The sequence below is a fragment of the Lissotriton vulgaris genome, chromosome 11 (genome assembly GCF_964263255.1).
Source record: "Lissotriton vulgaris chromosome 11, aLisVul1.2, whole genome shotgun sequence".
NCBI classification, from domain to species: domain Eukaryota; kingdom Metazoa; phylum Chordata; class Amphibia; order Caudata; family Salamandridae; genus Lissotriton; species Lissotriton vulgaris.
Window position 1 is genome coordinate 727,126,817 of NC_141699.1, and position 25,690 is coordinate 727,152,506.

The 25,690-nt window shown below is 43.5% G+C and overlaps 1 protein-coding gene across 1 annotated transcript in view; it reads right to left on the reverse strand.

The window, feature by feature from the left end:
• LOC147683395 (unconventional myosin-VIIb-like) overlaps positions 1–25,690 on the reverse strand; it is a 1,214,266-nt gene that overhangs the window by 372,928 nt on the left and 815,648 nt on the right. The window contains exons 29-31 of the mRNA XM_086943813.1: positions 10,165–10,338; positions 3,397–3,624; positions 2,782–2,949 (exon numbers count right to left, since the gene is read on the reverse strand). Coding sequence (XP_086799939.1) covers positions 2,782–2,949; positions 3,397–3,624; positions 10,165–10,338 — 570 coding nt within the window. The remainder of the gene's footprint in view (positions 1–2,781; positions 2,950–3,396; positions 3,625–10,164; positions 10,339–25,690) is intronic.

The following is a 25,690-nucleotide window of genomic DNA, read 5'->3' on the forward strand; positions in this document are numbered from 1 at the left end:
TTTAATGAAATAGAAAAGGATTTGAGAAGTCACTCAAAATGTGCCCTAATTTTTCATTCTGCAGCACTAATCATACTTTCTATGGCAAAATATACCCCCTCATGTTGTTTCTTTTTAAATTAAATGTTTTAAGAGTTACCACTTTATTCCAATCAAGATGGCTTCAGGTGTGCCATACCTTTGTAATAAGTAGGACTGTTAGCGCTCTAGCTGTTCTTTAGATCACTCTGGGACATTCTGTCATTGGGCTATACTTGGGCTACATCTGGGTGATATTTGGGCTACATTTGGGCTCTTTTGTCTCTGGTGGCCATTTTGGGAGACTGCATGTCAGAATGTTTTAATGAAATAGAAAAGGATTTGAGAAGTCACTCAAAATGTGCCCTAATTTTTCATTCTGCAGCACTAATCATACTTTCTATGGCAAAATATACCCCCTCATGTTGTTTCTTTTTAAATTAAATGTTTTAAGAGTTACCACTTTATTCCAATCAAGATGGCTTCAGGTGTGCCATACCTTTGTAATAAGTAGGACTGTTAGCGCTCTAGTTGTTCTTTAGAACACTCTGGAACATTCTGTCATTGGGCTATACTTGGGCTACATCTGGGTGATATTTGGGCTACATTTGGGCTCTTTTGTCTCTGGTGGCCATTTTGGGAGACTGCATGTCAGAATGTTTTAATGAAATAGAAAAGGATTTGAGAAGTCACTCAAAATGTGCCCTAATTTTTCATTCTACAGCACTAATCATACTTTCTATGGCAAAATATACCCCCTCATGTTGTTTCTTTTTAAATTAAATGTTTTAAGAGTTACCACTTTATTCCAATCAAGATGGCTTCAGGTGTGCCATACCTTTGTAATAAGTAGGACTGTTAGCGCTCTGTTCTTTAGAACACTCTAGGAGGCTGCAGTAGAACACAAAGGAATCAACTGACAGTCTCTGTCCTTGTTAGATGTACATGTTTTACTGAGAATGTCAGACTTCATTGTCACATGACTGAGAAAGATAATGTGAATTTACAGAAAATATGCTTTCAGTTTAGCTTATAGATCCCCTTCCAAACCACTGTGGGAAAATCATGAGATATTAGTTTTCTTTCAAACAATATTCATGATATCACAGCAGAAGGTTTTTTCACATGGTAAAATCACCTTAGAACCCACCACAATTCCTAAAACGAGTATGGTACCATCCACAAATGATTTATAATGTAACTAAAGTCCTAAAACCCTCTATTAACTACAATGCTTTTTAATGAGGTGCTATCATGTATATTGGTCCCAAGATGGCTGCCAACACTTCTTGGATGAAGTGCTGACATCCAATCAGATCAGATGTGTGGTTAGGCTCCGCCCAGATATATATCTTTTTTTGAACCTAAATTACTCAAAATCCACTGGAGCACATATATTGAGACCTAGCAAAGGCACATCGGGCTAACAGTCCCTACAATTTTGCCAAGTTTCGTGCAAATCCATTCAGCGGTTCGAGCTAAAAGTGAGGCCAACCGCCCTATGGAAATTAACATGGGAAAAACGCGTTTTGAGACCCCCCTTTTTCCTCGCCCCCCCCTTGATGAAACCCCCCCCAAATTGTCAGGGGCTGCTCAGAAACAAAATGTTCCATTTTCCTGAAAATTTCAGCCAATTCCGTCCACAAACGCCAAAGTTATTAGACATAGAATTTTCAAAAATCCCATAGAGAAAAAATCCTAACTATATATACCTACTGGCGACCGCCAGTAGGTAATATATATATATATATATATATATATATATATATATATATATATATATATATATATATATATATATATATATATACATATATACATAGATATAGATATAGATATATATATGTCTGTCTTGATTTTATTAAAAATTATAATTTTTTAAAAAATAATGAAGAAATGAAATCATACCCCAGGTTAACCATCATGGGGGTTCTTTATGTCAACACTGAATAAGTTTATACCTGCACTTTTTACACCCACACCTTTTTCTCTAGGCACAAAGCACATCTAACATGAATTGTTAGAAATATGGGGATTTAAACCCCTTGATTGTGATGATACCTTGAATGATTCAAATTTGAGTACAGTACATAAAATACAGACATGAATTTGTGAATTCACCCACTTGGGTTTTCTTTCAATATTGTTTACATGGTTGTCATCATAACATTTATCGTTAGCGGACACTTGATGAAATTCTATTTTAGAATTTATAACATTACATAATATTTTGTAGTTTTGTTTATAATGACTCATCTAATTTTCCGTATAATTTTATTAAGGCTTGTAATTTAGGATTTTACCAAACATGAAATCTAACATCCCTTTTAAAATATTGTCGATGTGTTTTAACCATTGTAAATATTTCTTCTATTTACACCCAACTCTGTTTTCCATGTCTAATACGCTGTACCTTTGCAATTCACCAATCATGTTGCACTATCACTCGCACTTGCACTTTAAATTGTTTGTGTCCCTCCCCTAACGTCATGTGATCAAGGCCTCCGTGAAGGCCGAAACGTTATGCTGGTGGCGATTTTTGAACTCTAATAAACATCATTTCACCTGAGCTTGGGTCGACTTTCGTTGCTGGACTGGTGTGCCTGGGAAACTGCGGTGGTACGCTGGTCCGTGTGGGACGAGTGCGAGTGGCATATATATATGTATATATATATATATATATATATACAACGTATTGTGTAGGTGTGTGCCCTATTACGAAATGCACTACTGCCTTGAGTGTACAGAATCTGTGATCCTTACCTTGGAAAGGGCAGAGGCTATCAGACTTGCCCACTGGTCTTCTGGTTTAGTTACCACCATCTTGGCTGGTATGCATTCCTGGATAACCTGCTGCATTTGTTTAGGCAACTTTGAATTCTGGAACTGAATATAGTGATGCTTTGCAGCCAACTGCACCAAATCATCTTCCTGCAATAAACGATTTTGTAACAACATACGATGATATAAACAATTTTGTAACAAAATACAAAGATCTAAGGAAATTCTTTCGCACAGAATACTTTCATGATAGTCCCTGTAAGAGATTGGAATCGATTTCTTGTAATGTTAACACCCTTCCCTTAACTAAACAAGACATTACTCCACACTTAAACCACTATTGCTGGCTGTGTTTATAACAAATCCTGCCCATATCCTCCAAGGAGTGCCTCAGCATATTTGTGTGAGTGTGCCCAGCCAATTTTCCTGCCACTGGGTTACACAGAGGTCTGATCGCTTTAAAGCTAGGAGCAATGGCCATGACTCCCTTTCTTTGAGACAAATATACAAATAGCCTTTTCCTATATTATGTGCACCTTCTCATAAAGCCCAGTTTACTTCAGAATCCAAAGTCCTTGAAAGAAAATGGTCTCCTACCTTTTCACAGACATATTCTCCAAAGCGGATTCCACGTATAATTTGATGATATATTAGATTGGTACTTTTTGCATCTTCCTTGGAGTTGTGCCACGGTGTGAAGATCTCTTTACGAAAGTAGAGACGCCAGGGGGCATGGCGTTCTTGTTCTCCTTGTGCTTTTACCAGCTGTTCACACTGGGAGACGGCATCCATCAGATGATCCCGCCCACTGCCAAGAGACCAGACCTAACAAACAAATTGTCATGCATATGAGGAAAGCACCATTTCAAACATTGATAAAGGACAGTACCATTTTGCTAGACCAAACCTCAATGATATTATAAATATTGTAACCTCACCAAATACATTTTCTTGATACAAATCATGTCATGTCTCCACTTTTTCTGAAAGAATACCTGTTAAACGGGGGAGGGGTGTGTGTGTGTGTGTGCGTGCGCGTGTGTGTGATTGTGTGTGTCTGCTTCCTCTGAAAGATTTCCACTTCTTAAATGCGGCCAATTTCAAGAGTCTAAAAACATGTTTCTACAGTGCCAAACCATGCATGCTATTTACACATGATTTACTGTGAGTGATGGTTGTCAGGGAACTGATTTGCTCGTCCAACAGAAATTACGTAGTTCTGTGGCAGAGGAAGGTAACTAAATTAGCTTGAGTGAGTCTACAGTAGGCTTCTGAGGCAAATTGAAACCATAGGTTTGGGAGTATTGGTAGTGTTTTGAGGATTGGCTACAATGGTGCAAAATGAAGTCACTTACTTGTTTATTAGAAATCTTGGGCTACTATTTTAAATGGAGTACTTTCAATCATGTCCATCGCTGCTAATCTCGTTCATGACCATTTAAAACACAGCAGTCATAAACTGAAAACGTTGTTAAATGTTTTCCATCTCCTAGGAGATAACTCCTAATATATAGTGACCTGGTTACTATGTCTTTAACAAACAAAAATTGTGGGGGTCTGTGTTCAGAACTGACATTAGCACCAACCGGTCCACATCATCATCATCCATAGCAATAGCTGAATGAAGAAGTCCTCGCAATTTAAGTCAACCCGCAGAGGTTAAAACACATTCGATAAAGACTAAAGAGGAAAACCATGAATCAACACTATAATATGTTATAGTCCCAATATTTGTTGAACTTCTGCACTCCCTGAGGCTTATTGATTTTCTTAAAGGATATGATCTAGAAAACAAAAAAAAGTGTATCTATCCAATCAGATTCTTGTGTAAAAAAATGGTCTTGTAATATCTATTCACAAGAATGTCACTTGCTTCACGTTGCTGTCGTTTTTGAAGATACTTTCACGTAAAATATGTATAAAAAAACAGATATAAAAATTGTTAATTGTCAAAAAAAGGAGTGACAGGTTCATGGTCGGATGCTTTGAATTGTATTTAAAAAAGGAAAGCCAGTTACCACTAGAATAAAGTCCACGTGATACCTTGACGTTGGCATGATTTTGCATTCATGAGCAAGCGAAGCAGAGTTTACAATAAATACTAGGATACAGGCACTTTCTTCTCCAGCCCTTAAAGAGTCTCACCTTTAAACCTATAGTGCATCCTGAATACCATGTGGCATGCATAATCTATCACACAATATTTATGAAGATAAGTAATTGATCTTCAGAATAGACTTTGTACAGATTTACTTTCTTTAAGTGCATTGTACAGCAACATAGCACAACAGGTTAGATGGAAAGTGAGGTTTACCTTACGGGCACATGTTCTTGAACACAGCTTGTCCTACTCTCATCTATGCAGTAGACATGTAGTAGTATCATGGGCCGCATCTACAGACGGTGTAATCACCAGGTATCTACATTACTAGTGTCTTGCAGGAGCACTCAAGTATGAAAAGCAGCAGTGGTTACTTTTTCCAAAGGTGAGTGAAATGTTTCTGCTTGCCCTGGTGAGGGGTAATCCATCATTTAATCCCTGTTTATCTCTAGCTCCCTCCCAACACATCAAACATTTGGTCTGGTTTTTCAAAGTAGTTTGTCTCTTCTATTTAGTAACCTATTGTCCAAATCCAATGCTGAGTGCACAAAGCTCTATTTGGAGGCATCAGATGGTCCTTGGAGAAAAAAATGTGAATAGACAGTTTTATTTGCACCATACTCTGATGGTAGTCTTAGTATGAATATGAGATGCATCCTAATTGCCATCTTATCTTTAAAAAAAAGTTAATAAATGGATCATGGATGGAGAAACGTTTCAGCAGAACCATGCATTTATCAGACAGAAATTAAGGCTGCAATGAATGCTGTCTTCCAGGGCAGGAACTTGGCACTGGCCTTGTACACTGGAAGAAAGGGTTGCCCAGTTGTGTTTGGCAGGGTTGGACGTAACTTCTAAGCAGACGTAAGCTTATGAATTTGGGTATTTGTTATTTTAACTTAACAAGCACCTCAAACTTCAATTTATTGGTGGAATCTTTTAGATACTTTAAATAGGCAGACACAAAAAAATAATATTGAAGATCACATTTGGCCAGAACCAACAGGTATTTCAAGATCTGATATGGGGAGCCATTATGCACCACAGGCATTTTTCTAACATTATAGTCTGAAGTATTTCTACTTCTTTGCTTATATCCATCTTGTACAACTGTCCCAGGCACTATTCACCTTCTTCAAAGTTCTTGATAGTCATATGCCATTTAAGGGGGGCTACATTCTAATATTCAGCAACTTTGAAGTCAAGTTCAGAAAGGCCAGGTAGTGGAAGAGAATGTGGCTTTCTTACCTTGTTAGAAATCAAGAATGTACATTCAGCCTTATCAGGTTGAGAGTGGTACAGTTTCTACGAATCAGATGTACTAGTCCTGTGCCATGCAAGCTGCCGCCAACAGAATCAACCTACAGCAGGCCGAGTTTATTCTGCTGAACAACATATTTATCATCAATATCAGCAAGAAAACACAAACAAGTCTTCATGACCAAGCAAAGTCTGGTTTAAGTGTATGGTTGCCAGTGCCTGTTGACAAAGTCTTGGCATTTTCTCTTTTCCCAAGTGGAAAACGCGTTTATAGTTAGTATTCCTCAATAACTAAAGTTCTTGAAGTCAATTGCGTTTGTCGCACTTCCCCTTTGTGACAGTGTTTTGCTAGGTATTGCTTATGCAAGGGATGCTTTCTGTAGTGAATGTTCCACATTGGATGTTCATTTCTCTTTCAGTGCCTATGTCTGTAAAATATGTGCTTCCCTAAACACGAGGCAGGACCTTCCACATCCTTGTTTTCTAGTTTAGAACCTGGAGAAATGGAGGTTGTCTCATCAATGAGGATCAATTCCAGACATCATATGGCAGCTGAAAATAACTGGAAATCTCAATTTCAATTGCTTTCAGTTCCAGCATGTTTATCACAAGATAACATTCCTTCCCGATCCAGTGCAGTTAATTCACTATCAAGTGGGAGGAGGTCCTGAAGTTCTGAAATAGGGATCTCCATGTCCGATGTCTGCTACTCAGCCACCACTGAAGTGTGCGCCTGAAACTCGGAGTAAGCGTCAGTCTTGTCTACCCATTTCTCCCTTTGCTGTGTCATTTATGTGTCCATGTTTCCCTTTATAAGCCTCACCTCAGCATTATAGAGGTGTAATGCAGCTAAATATCATGACTAATAAGAGACTGCTAGCTGCTGATCTTGCAGCGTCACTGTTACCGCTAGTCATGGTGAACATTTCTGCTGAAATGGTGCGGATGAGTAATCAAATTCTGCTCTGTGGAAGAGGAAGGTCTTTGAACGTGCCAAGCATGAGCTGTCTGTGTTCACTAACAGCCCTAGAGCCTTAGAGGAGTCAAGAGGTCTATAGACTATGGCTCTTTGGAGAGTTGTCTATGCCTAATACCACCACTATGCTCTGATGTCCCTGTAGGGCAGTACCTGACCCCTACTCTTCACAGAGAAGCTGCTGCTGGGGCTTAGCCCTAAGTGGAGCTCTTGTGGGCTGATACGGTAAGGAGTAGTGCTGACTCCTCCTCTCATTCTTTGTACACAATATTGAATCTTCAACTTTCTCTGTTCACTCCCTTGCTACCCAACTATATGGTGTTCCATCGCTCCCAGGTTGGTCTGCCCACCCAATGGCACCTACATAGGAACCTCTATTAGTCCCTGAACAGGTTCGCCTTGAGTTTTGAAAGCAGAGAGATCCTCATTTAGAGTCAGTCTACCCATCTCCTTGGACATACCTCCATCAGTTTAGACTGCAGAGTCATCAACTGTTTCTTGCAAAAAGTAAATTATCATTGCAGCGCACTCTGCCCTACACATCTCATCAAAAGGTGGTTCATTACAGTCAGGCTTGACTTTTCAAATTCGTTGTTTGGGCCATGTGGCAAAAGCTGGTGTCTGAATTGTTAAATTGCCATTTTAACAGTATAACTGTTTAACTAATTCTCTCATTCTCAATTTATGAGGATAGTTTTTACTTCCGCTCTCTTGTGCTTTCCCAAATATTTCTGAAAGTATTTATCCTGTCTCATAAGGAAAAGGGTGCCTTACTGAAGGGTGTGCAAGTATTCTAAGTGTGATCCAAACAGGCCGGGTTGTTAGGTTTTTTTTTGGCTTCATCAGAAGGTTGTACGGGAACCACTGAGGTTCATCTGGGTGTCATTTAATTTTGAATAGATTCATGGTTTTATCCATCAGCCTATGGGCTAAGATTATACCATAAAGTGAGCAACGTAGTAAATGGAAAATAGTTTATGGTCTCCTTTTTCCCATTCAGTTGCAAGGTGATTGTGATATTTCCCATCATACTCATCATTGTGCTCTTCATCTTCCATTCCCTATTCTTTGGCTCTGTCGAAAGTGCAAGACCTTAGGCCACAGGTCTGAGGAGCAAGGGTCTTGGAGCAGGGAATAAGGGACCTAAATTCAAAGATTCTTGTGGTACTTTATGTTAAGGGGCAGGTTTTAGATTTGTAGGAGTTGAAACCCTCGTATCATATACTTGTGTTATTCTCCTGAGTGAATCTACTTCTCAATGGGTTGAATAAAGTGTAATCTCTTTACCTTCCTTAAGAAATTGCCCCGCTTTCCACTTGCCTCCCTGTCTGCTGCAAGTATATCATGAGTTAAAGAAGGGTACTCCCTGGAAAGAAGTGCCTAAAAAAAAGCTAATAAAGAAAAAAATCCTCTGTGTTTAAGTCTACTTCACCATACCAGTTTTGAATATAGAGACTAGGCTGGAAATGTAGAGTTGGAAGTGGGTCTTTCGACTTATCACAGGTCGACTGGTCTGGAAGGAGGAAGGCTTCACCCTTATTATGAGTTAGCCGTTGCCAACTATATGAAGGGGAACTGCTATTATCACATATATCAGTATTATGTGTGTTACTATAAAAATCACTTCCCAAGAAAAATTTCAGCAAATTAAACCTGTCAGTATTAATTGGGGGAAAATGCGTGGTAAATATCAGGACATGCAGATTTTGAAGCGGTAAGCTCCAAAATCTGCATTTAATTCCCTTTTACATGGGAAAAACTCATAATAAATTTGAATTTATTGGTTGTGATAAATATAGCACAAATTACTAGCCCACTTGTAATGAGGGCTACATTTTCAGATGTGCATGTAACAGGGAAAAAACGTCTTATCATAAACCGCAGAACTCAACCAGCTCCACCGAGTCTTAGGAATCCAACTGTGAGCTGCCAGAATGCCTGCTTACCAGCCACCATGAAGCAAAAAGGCCCAAAAAGCAGCACCAAATGTATATTTTAGTAAGTGAGTACTCTTTCAGCATGGGTAGCACTAGAATATATCTGGGTTTGCAGTCTGCAAACATGGATGCTCATTGACTATGTGTGAGTTGGAAAGTCAGAATCATGGCGTGCCTAAAATAAGAAAGCACTCTGAGTACCTAAAAATGTTTAACTAACGTGAACTTTAATAACTTCATGCTCCCCCAGGGCAGTAAGATCGGACGTGAACCCTCCAATCTGCCACTCCAAGGAGGTAGTAAGACGGTCTGGGGTTGGGGACTGCACCTGTGGTGTGGGTAGATAGAAAGTAAACATCAATTCTGTCCACCTCGGGGGGCAAAACACCCAAAAGATGACCAGGGACACTTTTTAATGGGGGTGGGGTGCTGGCCCCTCCTAGTAGCAAGTATCACCCAAAATGGAAATGGAATGAAAAACTGAGAAAAGAAATGGAGAACGGGATTGCCAGTCTGAGCACTGGGTACAGACCCTCACCCACGAACACCTTTGTGCCACCTTCCTGGGGCAGAAAGGAGGGTTCGCCTCTAATCACCCTGCCCCAGTGGGAAGGGGGGCAGAAAGCTCACTAGACACCAGAGATTGGTGCCCAAAAAAGAAATGATGTGGGGCGCCGTCCTGTCTTGGCATTGGCCCCGCATTCTGGCACCAGACATTCTTTTTGTCTCACTGGCAGGCAGAATGGGGGTTTACATCATTTCTGTCTGCACATATGTCAAAAATACCCCCAAAGAAATTCAATTTTCCTCTCACTCCGTGACCGTCCGCGTTGAGAACACTCACCGGGCGGTGGTCTGGAGTAACATTTTCCTCACACACACTTGCCAACTTCACGCTGGTGAGCGTGAGCGAGGAAAAACTCCACTCCGTGGAGTGGAGTTTTTCGGAAGTCCTTGCGCTACGCAGAGTGGTAAAAACTCTGCAAACTAAGCGAGCGGGGCAGAATTTCATTCCCAGGCCTACATTTCCTCCCCAGAATGATGTCTTACAAAAGTTGTGTTCTTGGTCACATGCTCATCACACTACGTACCTTCTCATAAACAGCGATGTAGAGCGAAAAGCCAAAGGTCTGTTTCAAATGGAGCTTATCTGCTATGGTGCCACAGAGTTCCCTCGATGTGGATGCAGAGTCAGCAGAAATGGTGATGTTCTCTCCATTCATCAGGGTAATGGAACAAAAGATCGGCCTTCTCATCTTTGTGGCCTGAAACACACATCGGCAGAAGTTCAGAATAATAAGAGTCTAAAGAAGAAACTGAGACTGAGCGGTCAGAAAAGGGAACAGACAGAAAGAGAAACAGAAAGGGAGACAGGGAAGAAAGTGAGACCAATAGAATGTCATGAGAGGTTAACAGAGGAAGTAAGACATAGGAGTGGAGTGAGACTAAAGAGAACATTAGAGCATGTAAGGGAAAATAAAGAAAAGAGGTAGAGGTTTAGAAGAAAATTGTAGTGGAAAAACAGAAGAAAATAAAGTGAAAATAGCCAACGATCACATATAAATATGTAACATATTTGGTTATGACAGTTTCACAAACAATAGAGGATCCATACGCTATGATTTATGGGACTGATGTCATACTTGTTGATTACATGGACTGCTCCTGTGAACTGCAGATTTAGACTACTGGGAAGCCTATAAAATAACTACCTCCATCTAGGTTTGTTCTCAGTCAATTAGCCCCTTAATTGTTTCTGTTTGAAAAAACTCTTTGAAATAACAGACTATGCAGAACGTTCAATGCCCTCTGTCAAATCTGGACGTATTTATGAAAAGTAAACTAAACAAACATTCTGTGCATTAGGATGCCCTAATAGCTGGACTCAGCAAAGAGCAGGCACGAATGTCAACCACTCTTGTGAGAAGAAACTTCATTCATTTGATGCAAGAGATATTTCCCGACAAGTTGGGTCTGAGATTTTGAATAAGAGGTAGAAATAGACGACACAATTGCGATTGTAATGTTTCTTGTCTTTTTTGCAGCAGGTGAAGATTGGAATAGGGAAAGGTTCAAGCATGTTGATGGCAAAATATGATGGCCACAGGAAAGTTTACACTGATGCTTCCGATTCTTGGACTGTTGCTGTTTGTCCAGCATCTACTCTGCGTTTATGATACATCTCTTATTGTACAGATACTGAAACTATATGGACCAATATATCAATAGCGTATACAGGCTGACAGAAACTCAAACCTCTACAAGCCAGTGGCGAGGGCCTTACAGAGAGCGACCATCCTGCACTTCAGTGTGGACTCAGGAATACACCATGGCCCTCATTTGGAGAAGATGCAGATATTCGCAGGAGCAGCTGAGCGCCAAAAACTGACGGACCACACTCCATTAATATTGCTACAGGATGTGAACAAAAAGCCTGAGGGGACGGGAATGACACCGGAAGAGGGGACAGCTGTACATATGAACTAAAAATGTTGTAGTATGCCCATCTATACTTCTTGATTTTTATGATTCCCCGCAGTGATGCATTCCTGCTCCCTAGAACATTGTGTGTTTTGTGGGAATTGAAATTACCATGAGGGGATCCTGGATTTAATCGTGCATCTAGTACTTATAGCATATCATACACCACCGGTTTACTTCTGACTGCAGTGAGTTCCAGTTTTAAAGTGACGTTGTTTTCTTTCGTTTATTGCCTTTGAATGTACCCCAAAATTTATACATAACGTTTCAATGTTACGAAATATACTTTTGACAATTACCTCGTTTCCTCAAGTGCTGTCAAAAAGTAATATTTAAAGGCAAGTAAAGTAAAGCATTAACAAAAAAAACCCTGTTTACTGAAAATATGTTGTTCCACAACGATGTAGTGTTTTTATCAGACTAATTTAAGAATCACATTCGCATTCGTTGAGGAGAGCTCGTTTTCTGATATTGACAAATAACTCTTGAGGAAACAAGAGGTTAAACCAAAGTTAAGCTTTTTGCAAGTTTGAAAATGTAGGAGGTAATTTGGGGAACATTCATCTTAACATTAAAACCTGATAAAAGTTCAACATGTTAAGTAGTGTTTCAATTTCAATTGGTTGTTTATTGTTTTTAGTTAATAAAAACCATCACAATATAAAATACAGTTTAAATAAAAAAAATGTTTTAAAGGATGTCGCTCCATCTTCATTAAAACGTTATATGTATTAATACATCAAATAACAGAGTTATGTTACAGTTTTATAAAATATATTCAGAGCATAGTTATAAGTACTTTACAGTTTTCAACTGGTTATTTGTATGGGGGGTACGTAGGAGATATGGCAAGCATGATTCTGTGGTTCATGATGTCATCGATTGCCACAATTTTAGCTTCCTTATCAATGTCATACATTGTTATAGCTTGCCTTTATGGTTACTTCGTACAACCTGTTTTACTGCTTTGTCATGGATTTGCAAATACTTCAACAACTTACAATTTAGGCGAGGATCGGTAGAGTACAAGCTTCTCATGATTGTTGTTCTACATGTACGGATCCCTCGCTCATTAAATAAAAACTTTAAAAGTAATTGGCGTGCATTCATCATTTCGGGGCATATGCAAACCAAATGCACAAAATCTTCTTCTGCAGCGTCACATAATCTACATGTTTTTGGTCCATTATATCGTCAAAGAGGTTTTTCAGATCAAGACGGCAAATCCCTTAGGTGCATAGCCATTAATTGTTTCTTAAAGCGCACTGGATAGGTTAGTTGGAAATAAGTTGCAGGTTGCAATGTGACATATGTTTGGATTGTCATCCATGCATGGACTCGTCATGAAAAGAGACTTTTATCCTCTATCAGTGAGTGATTTTTAGCAGCTTTATTCATAGCCTGGCAAAACGTATGATGCGACAGTTTTAAATCCCACAAATCACCCGCATTTATTAAAAGTAAAGAGGAATATAAGTATTTACTGTAGGTTGACTTAACATCATGGATTATGGCTTCCCATAGCGCGTTGACTAAAACACTTGATTCGTTATTTTGTATTTTATGCATGGTTTTAATATACTGATACCTTCTTGCTATATTTTGCTGCAATAAGCCAAATTCTAAACGGATTAGGGCTGGGGATACATTACATGGTAGGTGGAAAACCTGTTTATAGGTTTTAGTTTGTAAAGTGTCTAATAATTTAGCATCCCTGCCATACATCACCGCACTTGCATAAGTTAGCGAAGGATAGAGCATTGCTTTAATTACTGTAAACAGCGGTTGATAGGAGGGTCCATCTAATTTTCATGCTAACAAGCTAAATGCATGTATCAAAGCTTTGTTTTTCCCAACCATGTAATTCTGTTGCGCTTGAAAATGTAAATTTGTATCGAAATTAAACCCCAGATACTTGTAGGTAGTGACTTCTTCTATGATTTGATCTTCCAGCTTGATCTTTAAAGATGCACCAATGTTCCTCCCTATAAGCATAGCTTTTGTTTTAGAGATATTTATTTCTAAATTATTATGTTTTGTATAGGTCGCTGTTTTTTGGAGTAGTCTTTGAAGACCAATTTCTGTATGACTCAGCAGTACATTATCGTCAGAAAAAGCTAAATGGGATATCGGCAGTGGCCCTAGTCTTGGTGCGTGTGCGTCAACGGAATCCAGGTGGAGAGACAAATCCGCCATAAATCGATTGAACAGGTGTGGGGCTAGCACCCAGCCTTGCTTAAGCCCCCTAGCCGTTGGTATTTTCCTTGACAATTTTGCTCCATCCCCTACTTTAATTTGAATCCACATATCTGTATATAATGATTCGATTGCTCTGAGTAACTTTGTTTGTATGCCCCAACTTCTTAATTTGGCCCAAAGGAGTGAATGATCCACCCGGTCGAAGGCAGCCTTTAGGTCTATAAAACAGAATTGTAATTTTTTCTTTAGACGTTTGCTTTTTCTGCAATTACTGATACTGCTAGCATGTTAATTGTAGTACCGTTTCCCTTCCAGAATCCTGTTTGCTGAAATGGAATAAGTAGTGTTTCTGAAAGTTTTTTTTGTCAATGCTCTGATGTTCCAATATGATTTTTTCTCAGAGACTTGTCTTAAGCATCTGGAAGAGGCGCTGTTTGTCGGAATGCTCTGTTACAAGCAGCATCTACCATCTGTTGTGACAAACAGTTAGAACATAACTTCGGGTGGCTCTCGTTTAGTTTAAAAGTCCGGAGATGAACACTGCTTGCTGCCTTGACTGCAGCAATTTGCAGTTTTGTTTAGAAAGTAATTGTTAATGATTTGTTTTGCATTAATAATGTTAAAACTCAGGTTCTTGGTTCCAGGTATGCACTGTTATGCAAATTTAAGATATATATGTTTTTTGTTTTCTTCTATCTTTCATGATTATATCATACATCATGTTTTTACGTGCCCACGTACCTAGCGTTATACATCATGGTCAGATTTCTGGACGGTTAAAAAGTCTTTGAGCATTGGTCACCAATGTTCTTGGAGGTTTTCTGAGCCTAGAAGAACTGTGCTGCACTCAGTGCAAAGGAGTCCCGCTGGCAGAACGTGTTATTGATACAGAGTAGGCTCGGCTCGTTGAGGGCTCACGGTTCCAACGGGACCTCGAGCTAAGCCAGACTTCAGGCTCGACCCTGGCTCGAGCTTTCAATCGCCAGCCCACCTCTACAAAAAAGTAGACATTCCTCCCCATTACGGACGGGCTGGTGAAAAGGTAGAATTAATCACATGTAGTGATTAATGCTCAGAGTACCTAAACTAAACACAGTGCACACAATAATAATAATAATAATAATAATAATAATAATAATGGTATTAATAATAAAGTGGTTTGTAAAGCGCTTGGTTACACCTCCTTGGTTTGTCCCCACGCTGAACTCAGATAACTAGGAAGAGGGATGGACAGTGGATGGGTGAATGGATGGATAGATGATCAATTTCCGAAGAAAGACAAAAAATAATACAGATTTGGGGTTACTGTCCTTTAGTTGCATAATTCAATTCGTAGTATGTAGACAAACTTACCATATCCATATATTGTCAACATCTTTAAACCTGGAAAAATCTATTGGTGTTTTAGAAGCCTCACTCACTTCGATTTACCAGCCACAAAGAAAACTACTGTTTACAGAATTTCTGCTAAATTTTCAAAAATATATCAAATTCCTTCTATGCCAATGGCAACTCATAAAGGCATTGATTGCCCTTAATCTTATGATTATAGCTTCTTAGTAAACAGGCATGCACATAGTTGCCAATCTGGAGGCAGTGCAGGCGACAACTTTCAGAAGGACATAAAGAGGAAATGATAGCTTGTGGCTTCGGACATTTGCACGTATACATTATTCACTGGATTGAAGGGCAACTTTGAAATGCATGCATTTTAAACACGTGGACATCTTATTTATTGGTGTCTAGAAGAAGTTCTTTGAGTCGACTGGCTGGCCAGGAAGTCGCTCCAAGATAACTAATTTATGGTTCTCTGCCAAATGTACCAAATTATGACATTTGCTTTCAATCGCCTTCACTCGAGTTTGCCCATGGAAAAGACCCATATTTATATGCATTTCCTCCGGAGTGTCGCAGATACCAGTCAGCTGAAGGTTTTCAGTGGGCTCTGGGTGTCCAGTGAGGCTCAACAGGACTTGATGAAGGTAGTCAATTTCAGAAGGAAGTCAAAGAGAAATGCTGCTCTGGGCTAATTTTTTCCGTCACAGACAGAAATCTCTCAGCCACATGGAAAAATATCAAAATATATTATCTGAGAAAGACTATTAGATGTAGATATTTTACCTTAGAATTTCCCCCAAGTGTCAGTATGGAACCAGAGATTTTATTCTTCAGCAGTACCCCTACGCGTCGTTAGGTTGCATTGGTCGGCTCCGCGTCGGTCACCTGCAACCTGGGCGCTGGGATCACATCCCGGGACCTACATAGACACCGCCCATACGTGCTGACGTCAGTTCTGTTTTTTTTTCGCGCCAGCCTAAGTGCAGATCCGGAGAGGGCTACCATTTAGCTGTTTTTTGGTTAGTCTTTTTTGACTTTTGTCGACTTATTTTTTCCAGTCTTCGAACTCTTGGCGCGACGAGGGATGTCCCAATGTCAGAATGGCTTCAAGTCTTGTGGTTCCTGTTATTGAACAATGTCCATGACAGATCCGCACTTCATGCGCTTTTGGTGTCTGGAGCGCGACCACGACCCGAAGTCATGCTCCGAGTGCTGGGCCATGAACCCAAAGGCTTTGTGGAAGTGTTCCGAAAGCTGCTGGAGGCCAAGAGCTCAGCTCCGTGTCGCTTCCGTTCTCTTCTGAGGGGAAGGTCTCTAGAACAGCCAAGGAGCCCACACTCCTCCCACTCAAAGTCGTCGGGGAGATCTTCAGGTAAGTCAGGAAAACACAAGAAGAAGTCAAAGAAGCACATGTGTTCTTCAACTTCTCCCCGTCGGTCGGCCGATGGGATGTGGGATTCCGAGCGTCGTCGCTCGAAGTCTCCGTTTTCAGCACCTACTTTTGAGACAGCTCTGCACCTCCCTGCCTTTCCCGGAGCCCGAGCGTCTTCTGCCTAGATTCAGAAATTCTATGAGGCCTTGTTCTTCATCTTGGGACAGCCTGGCTCCGCTGGCGTGCCATTGGGCCCCTCTGAGTTGGTTGGAGGCTTGGGACTTCGACGCCTGCGTCTCCGAAGGGTATTGGATAGGCTTGGATCCGGATTGACGCCACTGGACCTTCCCCAACCTTGATCCCGACCTCATCCTCATCCCCGAAGTGGACATGGAGCCGGACCGACGTCAACCAAAGTCAATTCCAACACCAAAAGGGACTTTCGTCCCTGTGTTTATTCCTGGCATTTCTTTTGGGCCAGAAGGTGAGGAAGAGGACTGGGAGGGACCGCTGGCCCTTTAATTGACCAGCTTGAGGAACCGGACTGGTGAATGGACCTTGGTGATCCCAGTGGTCTGAATACATCCCCTGACACTGGTTTGCTTTCTCCCCCTACCGTGGCTACGGTGGAGGGAGCTTCCAATGCTGTGGTGGTGAGGAGAGCAGCCGAGGTCGTCTGCCTTGAGCTCCGTATAGTGGCAGTCAGGACTAACCTTGTGACAGAGGTGATTCAGCCTGCGACTTACTCTTCTGAACCCCTTTTGCCCTTCAATGAAGCCCTCAAGGATGTCCTTCTGGGCACTTGGTCCAAGCCCAGCACAGGGTCTTCTGTGGATAGGAGGATTGCCCATCGCCCTGCCCGCTCCGGGTGAACCAGTGTTCCTGACCTAACACCCCTCCCCTGAGAGCTTGGGAGTCCAAGCTTCATCATCAAAAGGCCCATTCCCTTCTACTCCCCAGATAGGGAATCCAAGAAGCTAGACCACCTTGGGAAGAAGGTGTTCTCTTCCTCTAGCTTGGCATTGCTGTCGGTCAATACCGCACGCCTCTTGGACCGATACTCCCATACTATCTGGGATACGGTTGCGCAGGTGCTGCCTCAGTGCCCGGAGGAGGCCCAGGCCGTTCTCTCCCAAGCCGTTGCAGCCGCAGCCAAATTCACATCAAGATGTGGATTGGATACTACTGAGTCGCTGGGCAGAACAATAGCCATGTCGCTATGCCTCGTTGAGGACTTCTGGCTTTTTGGGGATGTCCAGTCTTCTTTGATGGACATGCTTTTTTGGCGACAAGGCAGACTCAGCACTTCAAGGATTCACGAGCTACGGGCAGATCCTTGGGCCTCGAGGCTACCTCTCATCCCTTAGTCTGCCTTTCGTCCCTTTCGTGGTTACGGAAGAGGCGCCCAACCATTTCCTGCCCAGACTAGCCACTGAGTCATGCATGCTGTCCAGCCTCTGTGTGGCTGTGGACATGGGACCCAGCGTTCTTGTGGGTCATGGAACCAGCATGCAGGCTACTCCCTCCCCTTCAACACAAAGGGTGCTATAGAGAGGGTACCTTTGCCAGGAATAGGCTGTGGTTGTTATTCCTGCTTCTTTCTGGTATCAAAGAAGGACAAAGGTCTGCATCCTATACTAGACCTCCGGGTCGTCAACTTCTTTCTCCGGAAGTGTTAGACCCGGGACCCTGGCTGGCCAAGGCTCACGCCAAAGTCAGTCAGAGATCACCATGTCTAAGGTCAGGGCAAGGGAGTTACACACCAAGATAACCCCTGCTCACCCTCTAGGTAACGTGACGCGAGCAGCAAGGCTAATCTCGGAGGCGATGTGTAAAGCGTTTGCGCGCGCACCCAGCAACAACACCCAAGGCCCACCACAAAGGAAACTCCACACAAGGTTATATAAAAAATAGCCTTTGTATTATAGTAAAAACACATTAGATAACACACACACTTTACAATGTGCCAACAGGCACGGGCAGAATTTACAAGGGATTATGTACAGGACAGGGCCACATGGACCACTGTCAGGGGTAGGTACTTGTTAGAAATAATACTTGTAGGTATAACACTTAGCACATAAACATATAATGACTGTAGCACTAAAATAGTAAATGCAGCACACAATAAGTAATCACTGGTAAGGGTAAATACCTCCTACGCAACCCTAAACACTGTAGGAAAATCACGCAGGGAACTAGGACCTCATCATCAGGACCTATAGAAGGAAAACCATCACCTAAGCAGGTCACTTTTAGCAAAGGGAAAGAAACCTAAACAATCACCTAAGCAGGTCACATTTAGCAAAGGTAATAAAACACAAACAATCCTCTAAGCAGGTCACTTTTAGCAAAGGGGATAAAAACATAAAATAATCACCTAAGCAGGTCACTTTTAGCAAAGGTAATAACATAAACAATCCTCTAAGCAGGTCACTTTTAGCAAAGGGGATAAAAACATAAAGCACATTGCACATGAGGCATTTAAAACACATTCAGAGGTGCAGGTAGAACATTTGCGCAGGAATCAAATAAACAAGTAAATCACAATGCGCAGGGTGCACATAGCACAACATTAGAACTGTCCCTCAGGCCAACTGGCCTCGCAAGGGCTGAAATGCCCTGAGTCTAAATGTCAGGGAGGCTGCGCAGGCAGCCAAGAACACAAGCCTAAACGTAGCAACTGTCCACTAAGTGCTGGACAGTTGTAAATAATGCTGGGCAAACTTTGGAGCCTCGTGGGCTCAAGAACAATGGTGGGGCAAAGCACAGCGTGGGAGCCACGGGGCTCTAACCAACCGCCTGTGTCCCCCAGGAGCCTCTCAGGGCTCGCAAACAAATATGGCACTTGGAGCCTCTTTCAGGGCTCTAGAACAAATGTGGGCGATGAGCCTCGCAGGGCTCGAAAACAAGAGATGCCGCCTGAGTCTCGTGGGCTCTGAACAAAGAAATGCCTAAACGTTGGAGTCCTCCGAGGACTCGAAACAACTATGCCCCGTGAACCTCTCGGGCCCTAAGTAAAGAAAATGCCCTAGCTCCTTGGGCGGGCAACGACAATCTGCCCCGATATGCCACCTCTCCCTCTCGGCACTAGGGAGACTCGTGGGAGCGGCCTGCTGCCAACCGGGGCCGCTCTAAACCCTATGGACCACCCCCGCACTCACCGGCTGGATGCAGGACTAGGCATGAGCGGATTTTGCGGATTGGCAATCCGCGAATTTGCGGATTTGCGAACTCGCAATCCGCAAAATCCGCGAATTCCCGCGGATTTTTTTTTTTTTTGTGTTCGCCCGTGTTTCTGCCAGTTCGCGAGGGTTTTTACAATTTCGCAATTTGCGAACTTACCTGTCGGGTCGCAAGTTTTGCGAACTTGTTGTTTCTACGTGTCCAACCTGTTTGGGACACTCTTCTTCATCACTGCCACTCTCTGTCACCACTGCCACTCTCTGACTACTCATGCCACCCTCTGGCCCACCCATGCCACCCTCTGTTTCATCACCACACCCTCTGGTTGTCCAGTGTACATTATTTTCGGCAAAGCAAAGCACACCTTCCCTGCCTCAAGTGACCTGAATTAATTTGGGGCTGATTAATGTGTGACAGAATATTTTTTTAGCTGGCACCTGCTTCCTTAGTGCGCCCTGATTAGTGATCTTTTGCACTTGCTAAGTGCTTTCATTGTTGCAAAATTAGTTACAACACCTGCCCTGCCCCAACTGACAATAATGAATTAGGGGCTGATTAATGGATTTTAACTTCCAGCCTGGCTCCTGCTTGTCTCCCTTAGCTGTAATTCATGACCTTTGTGGCATATGTGTAACTATTCTGAGGTTCAGAGCAGGGTCACATAATAGTTTCAACTGGCAACTGAACTCTGGAGGGGCCCCTCAGGAAGCACTACAGGAAATGGCTACTAATGATGTGCCTGAACTTTTGAACCTGGTAAGTAGTTACTTTCAGTTTTGCTTAGATCGTATTTCTGCAATTTCGCACTTATTCGCGGGGCGCGAACTCACGCGAACAGTGCGAGCAGTGCGAGCAAAATCCGCTGCTCGCGGATTTGCGGATTTTGCAGGAAATTCGCAAATCTCGCGGATTGCGGATTTCCCGAAAATCCGCAAAATCCGCGAGCGGAACGGATTTTCCGCCCATGCCTATGCAGGACCCTCCTCAGCACATGGAGGCCCCGCGGCTGGTCCGGCGGGCGGCTCCTCTCTCTCGTGGCGGCGGGGCTCTCCTCTTCTCACGGGAGCCCCGTGAGCACCAGCAGCCTTTCTGCTCTCCTTTGCGCTGCGGCGCAGAGGGCGGGACTTCCGGTTCGCCTCTCCCGGGCCGTGCAGCGATTGGCCGACTTGCCAATCACTTTCGGGTCGTCGCAGGCAGCGCGGCGGCCCGGCGGGGGACAGAGAAGCAAATGCCGGGTGGGCACTGGCTCGGTGGAAATAATAATCGAGGTTGGCACTCGTACCTTAATAGCGAGCACAGCAGAACTCAGCAAACGGGGGGTGGGCACCGGCTGGGCAACAAAAGCGCTCTCAGAGCGTTTTCCTTTCCCCTAGCGCTGGGAGCGCTCTGAAGTAAAATAAAGCGCATCTGAGCACGAGGGCACTTTCAGCACGCCTCGGTGCTTGCAGGCAACTAGAGCGCTCCCAGCGCTAGGGGAAAGGAAAACGCTCTGAGCGCTAGTAACAAGAATGAAGCGCTCCCAGACGCTCTGGCCAAAAGTAAAGCTCCAGCAGGGTCTGGAGGCAGGCAGGGGGGCAAGGCTGGGCCCAGAGCCAGCTCACTGGGTCTCCAGGCAGGGAGACACTCCAAGTGGCGGACCTCCTGGCCCCAGCAACAGCAGCAGCCCCTTCAGCTAGGATCCAAAAAGCAGAACAAATTGTATGGGGACACAGCCCCTTCTTATACTGTAAATTCCTTTGTCTGTAGGTGCAGGGTGGGGGAGAAACCAGTCGCAGCTGGTTTTGGAGCCCCCTTGATAGTTCATCCACCCATTTCATTCCCTGGCAGGGCTAGGGTCATCAGTCGCACCACAGGGGGTGGAGCCAGCATTGTGTGGGTAAAGTCCAGCCCCATCTGGGACCAGGTGCACTCCTCCCCAGCCATCAACATGCTAATCTCACACTCACCACCGGGCAGACCCATCCAGCCTTCCTGGAGCCAGGCTCACCAGCCAGCTCCAGCCAATCACACGCCAGGCATATTTTACATTAATATGCCAACTCCTAGAAGTGGCACTTCCGCACAAGACACACTCATGCCACATACATCATTGCGAAGCATTCATTCTCACGAGCTCGCACATACCAAATTCGAGTCTGCACTCCCCACGCATCAGGAACTACGAGGGCAGGGACACACACATTCCCCATGCATCCCTATGGGAGAGCAGGCCAGCCTAACTACATGCACGCACTTTACTCTGGGACACAGGGAAAAAGTGCGCACAGACCAAAAATCATCAACACAGATCACAGATTAAAAGCAAAAAGATTAGGGGTGAACCTGCCAGAAGGGCCAAGTCCAACAGGAAGGAAAAGTTCAAAATGCTCACACTAACTCAAGTACTGTCTGCACTCGACCCAGGAGACTGGATGGTGGCGATGGACTTGCAGGACACTTATTTTCATATCCCCATCCTGCCAGCCCACAGACGTTACCTTTGGTTCACAGTGGGCCACACACATTTTCAGTTCACTGGCTCCCTTTTGGCCTTACCAGTGCCTCTTGGGTGTTCACAAAGGTGATGGGGGTGGTCTCAGCTCATCTGTGCAGATTAGGGTATGGGTTCCAGTCTTCCCCTTATCTTGTGCTTTGCAGCAGAGTCCGGTCTCCATATCAATCTTATGGAATCCCGGCGAGCAGACTGGCACTTAAGGCATTCCTTCTCTGTTTCAAGAGGAAAGTAGTACAGGTGTTCACTGACAACACCACTGCCATGTTGTACTGCAACAAACAGGGTGAGGTGGGGTCCTGGACCCTTTGTCAAGAGGCTCTCCGACTCTGGACATGGCTAGAACATCAGGACATAACCCTGTTGGTTCAACACCTGACAGGCTCCCTGAATGCCAGGGCGGATGAACTCAGCTGTTGGTGCCTAGTCGATCACGAATGGCGTCTCCATTCTGGAGGTGGTGCAAGATCTCTTAAAGCGTTGGGGAGTGCCTTGATTAGATCAGCATGCCTCTGAAGAGAACGGGCAATGACAGCAGCATTGCGAGTTGGAGTTTCCAAGGTGGCGCTCGCTTGGCCTCCTGTATGCCCTTCTGCCGGTACCACTTCTGCCCAGATTGCTCAAGAAGATCAAGCACAACCGGGCTCAAGTCATTCTTGTAGCTCCGGATCGGGCACGTAGAGTCTGGTACCCCAATCCTGAGTATGGCCTCCGGTCCTCTGATCAGACCGCACCTTAGGCAGGATCTTCGCAGCAGCAGGGGAGGGTTCTTCACTCGAACCTGTCCAGTCTCCACCTCCCAGCGTGGAGATTGAGTGACGGCAGTTCACAGCTTTCAACCTTCTGCCCGAAGTCTGTTATATTATCTTGGCAGTCAGGCGTCCCTCGACTAAAATTGTATATGCCTGTAGATGGAACAAATTTGTGGCATGGTGCACAGCAAAGGCTGTTGACCCTCTTTCTGCTCCTCTTTCGGAGGTCATTTTATACATTCTTTCTTTGGCCCGGCAGGGATCTGATTTTGGCACTCTTAAATGATAACATATAGCCATCTCTGCTTTTATTCGGGCTGCCAGATCAGCATATTCTTATTCAAATCTGCTATTGTTAGCAAATTTTTAAGGGCCTTACTCATCTGTTCCCTCCATCTCCTTTCATAATGCACCAATGGGATTTAAATTAGGTGCTCACTATTCTTAGGTTTGCTCCCTTCAAGCCTCTTCATTACTGTCCTCTCTGGTTGCTGATTGCTAAAACTGCCTTCCTTGTTGCCATCACCTCTGCACACAGGGTGAGCGAGCTGCAGCCTTAATCTTCTAAGTCATCTTTCCTATCAGTCTATCCGGATAAAGTGGTGCTTCGGACAAAACCATCATTCCCTCTTATGGTTGTCACGCCTTTTCATGTGGGACAATCTATCACTCTGCCCATCTTTTACCCACCCCTGCATCCCTCCAAGGAGGAGAAGAGATTCCACTATTTGGACCCAAATTGTGAATTGTCTTTTTTCTTGATCACAAAAAAGACTTCTGGCTGGATGAGCAACTCTTCATTGGCTATGTGGGTGCCAAGAAAGGTTGGCTGTTCAAAAACAGACCTGATGGTTTGTCCTCTGCATCAAAATATGCTATGCTTTGATGAAGAAGGACCCTCCTGTGGGTCTGCATGCTCATTTAATCAGTGACTGCGGCAACCACAGCTTTAGCACATGGAGTTCCACTACGTCACATCTGTCAGGTAGCAACGTGGGCATTCATGCATACATTTACTAGACACTACTGCCTGGACAGCCAAGTCCGAAGGGATGGGTACTTTGCCCGTTCGGTCCTCCAGGACTTTCTGGTATGATCTTGGTTTGCAAACCCTCCTCCGGGGATGGTACTGCTGGGGTATCTGTTCTAAGGTAAGGAATCTACAACTAACAGTCTATCAGATAAACAAGTTACTTACCTTCGGTAACAATGTGTTTCCTAGAGACATGTGTTAGTTGTAGATTCCTTACTGCCCCACCCATCCTGCCTGCTCTGCAAACTGATTTCTAGGGATAGAGCCTCCCTTACAGGGCCCTAGTTTTGACACACCAGTGGTCAGTGTTTTTCATGGCTTTGCGCTTCTGGCGTGAAAAGTCGTGTTGAGAACTGACCACAGCGCACATGGGTGGCGTCTATGTAGGTCCCACAACGTCATCCCGGCACCTGTGAAGCCGATGACAGACGCGGAGCTGACCCACACCACCTAACGATGCTCAGGGGTACTGCTGAAGAAAAAATCTCTGGATCCAGACTGACGTTTGTGGGAAATTCTATGGTAAGAGATCTACAACTAACATATGTCTCTACCAGATACATTGGTACTGAAGGTAGGTAGCTTGTTCATCAATATGACTGCACAGAAACGGGCCATTAGTTGTGTGGCCTGCACAAGTAATGGGTCCACATTCACCCGTTCACTGAGAACTAAAAAAAACCCATTGTAGAGCTTGACTTTGTCAAGGTAAGGAAGCAGAGCAGTCCAAGACCTATTCAAGGGAAGTGGTGTGGCTAACAAGCACTATTTGCTGGCACATACTAATAGCATTCAATAAATAATAGTCAAGCCTGCGCTTTTTATTTGAAAAAGGAAAAGTACATGTATTACACACACTACTTAAAACTACACAATAATTTACAAGTGTTGTAATCTTCCGCTTTTTCCCCTCTTTCGCCGTGGTATGTTCCGCCCCCTGTTTCCCCCCTCCCTTTTGGTTTACCCTGCCAGAGCTTGCCTTGGAATGTTGGCATGCCTCTGACAGTGTGGAGATTTGGTGACAGAATAAAGTTCTCTACTTACCCACTACTGCGTTGGGATATCTTCTTTTCAACAACAAGTATATATAAGGTTGATGGAAATACCTTTGCTAACATTACATTTGACCCTTAATGGTCATGTCTCCAGAAATCACAGTACCTCCATGTACAAATCCAGCACTTAACCATACAGGGAGTGTCACTTTACATCAGGTCAATGTTGACACACCTAAAGACCAGAACCACATGTCAAAATGCACTATTCCATTACTGACTTCAGTAACCATAATCCATAGGCAATTTTTATGATTTCTAAAGCATTGCAGCCATGTGCATACATTATCATTATTAATAAAGCATTGCTGTCAACGATAACAACACTTTTAAATAACACCTTGTTTAAAATATTGTGAATAAAGAATTTTTTCTAATATTAACAATGTGTCTGTGTCATTCTTAAACCACTTTAGACGACATAACCTACAGCCATATAACCAACTTTGAGAGGGTGCTGCACTCTCAATTGTAGAGCAAAAGCAGCAGCCTGAGGAATCATGAAGAATGAAGGAAAATATGTATGTGGTCATTCTTTCTTAGACCCAGTAAACCCAGGGTCTGCGCTATGGTAAATTTCCTTGGGGGGAGGGGGGGAAGGTGCTCCACTCCTAAAGCACCCCACACTCTTTTTTTGTAGTTGGTGGTGTTACTACCATCCTGCGGACACAAAATGTATAACTTTGGGCTTAGCAAAGCCCTGCAGGGCA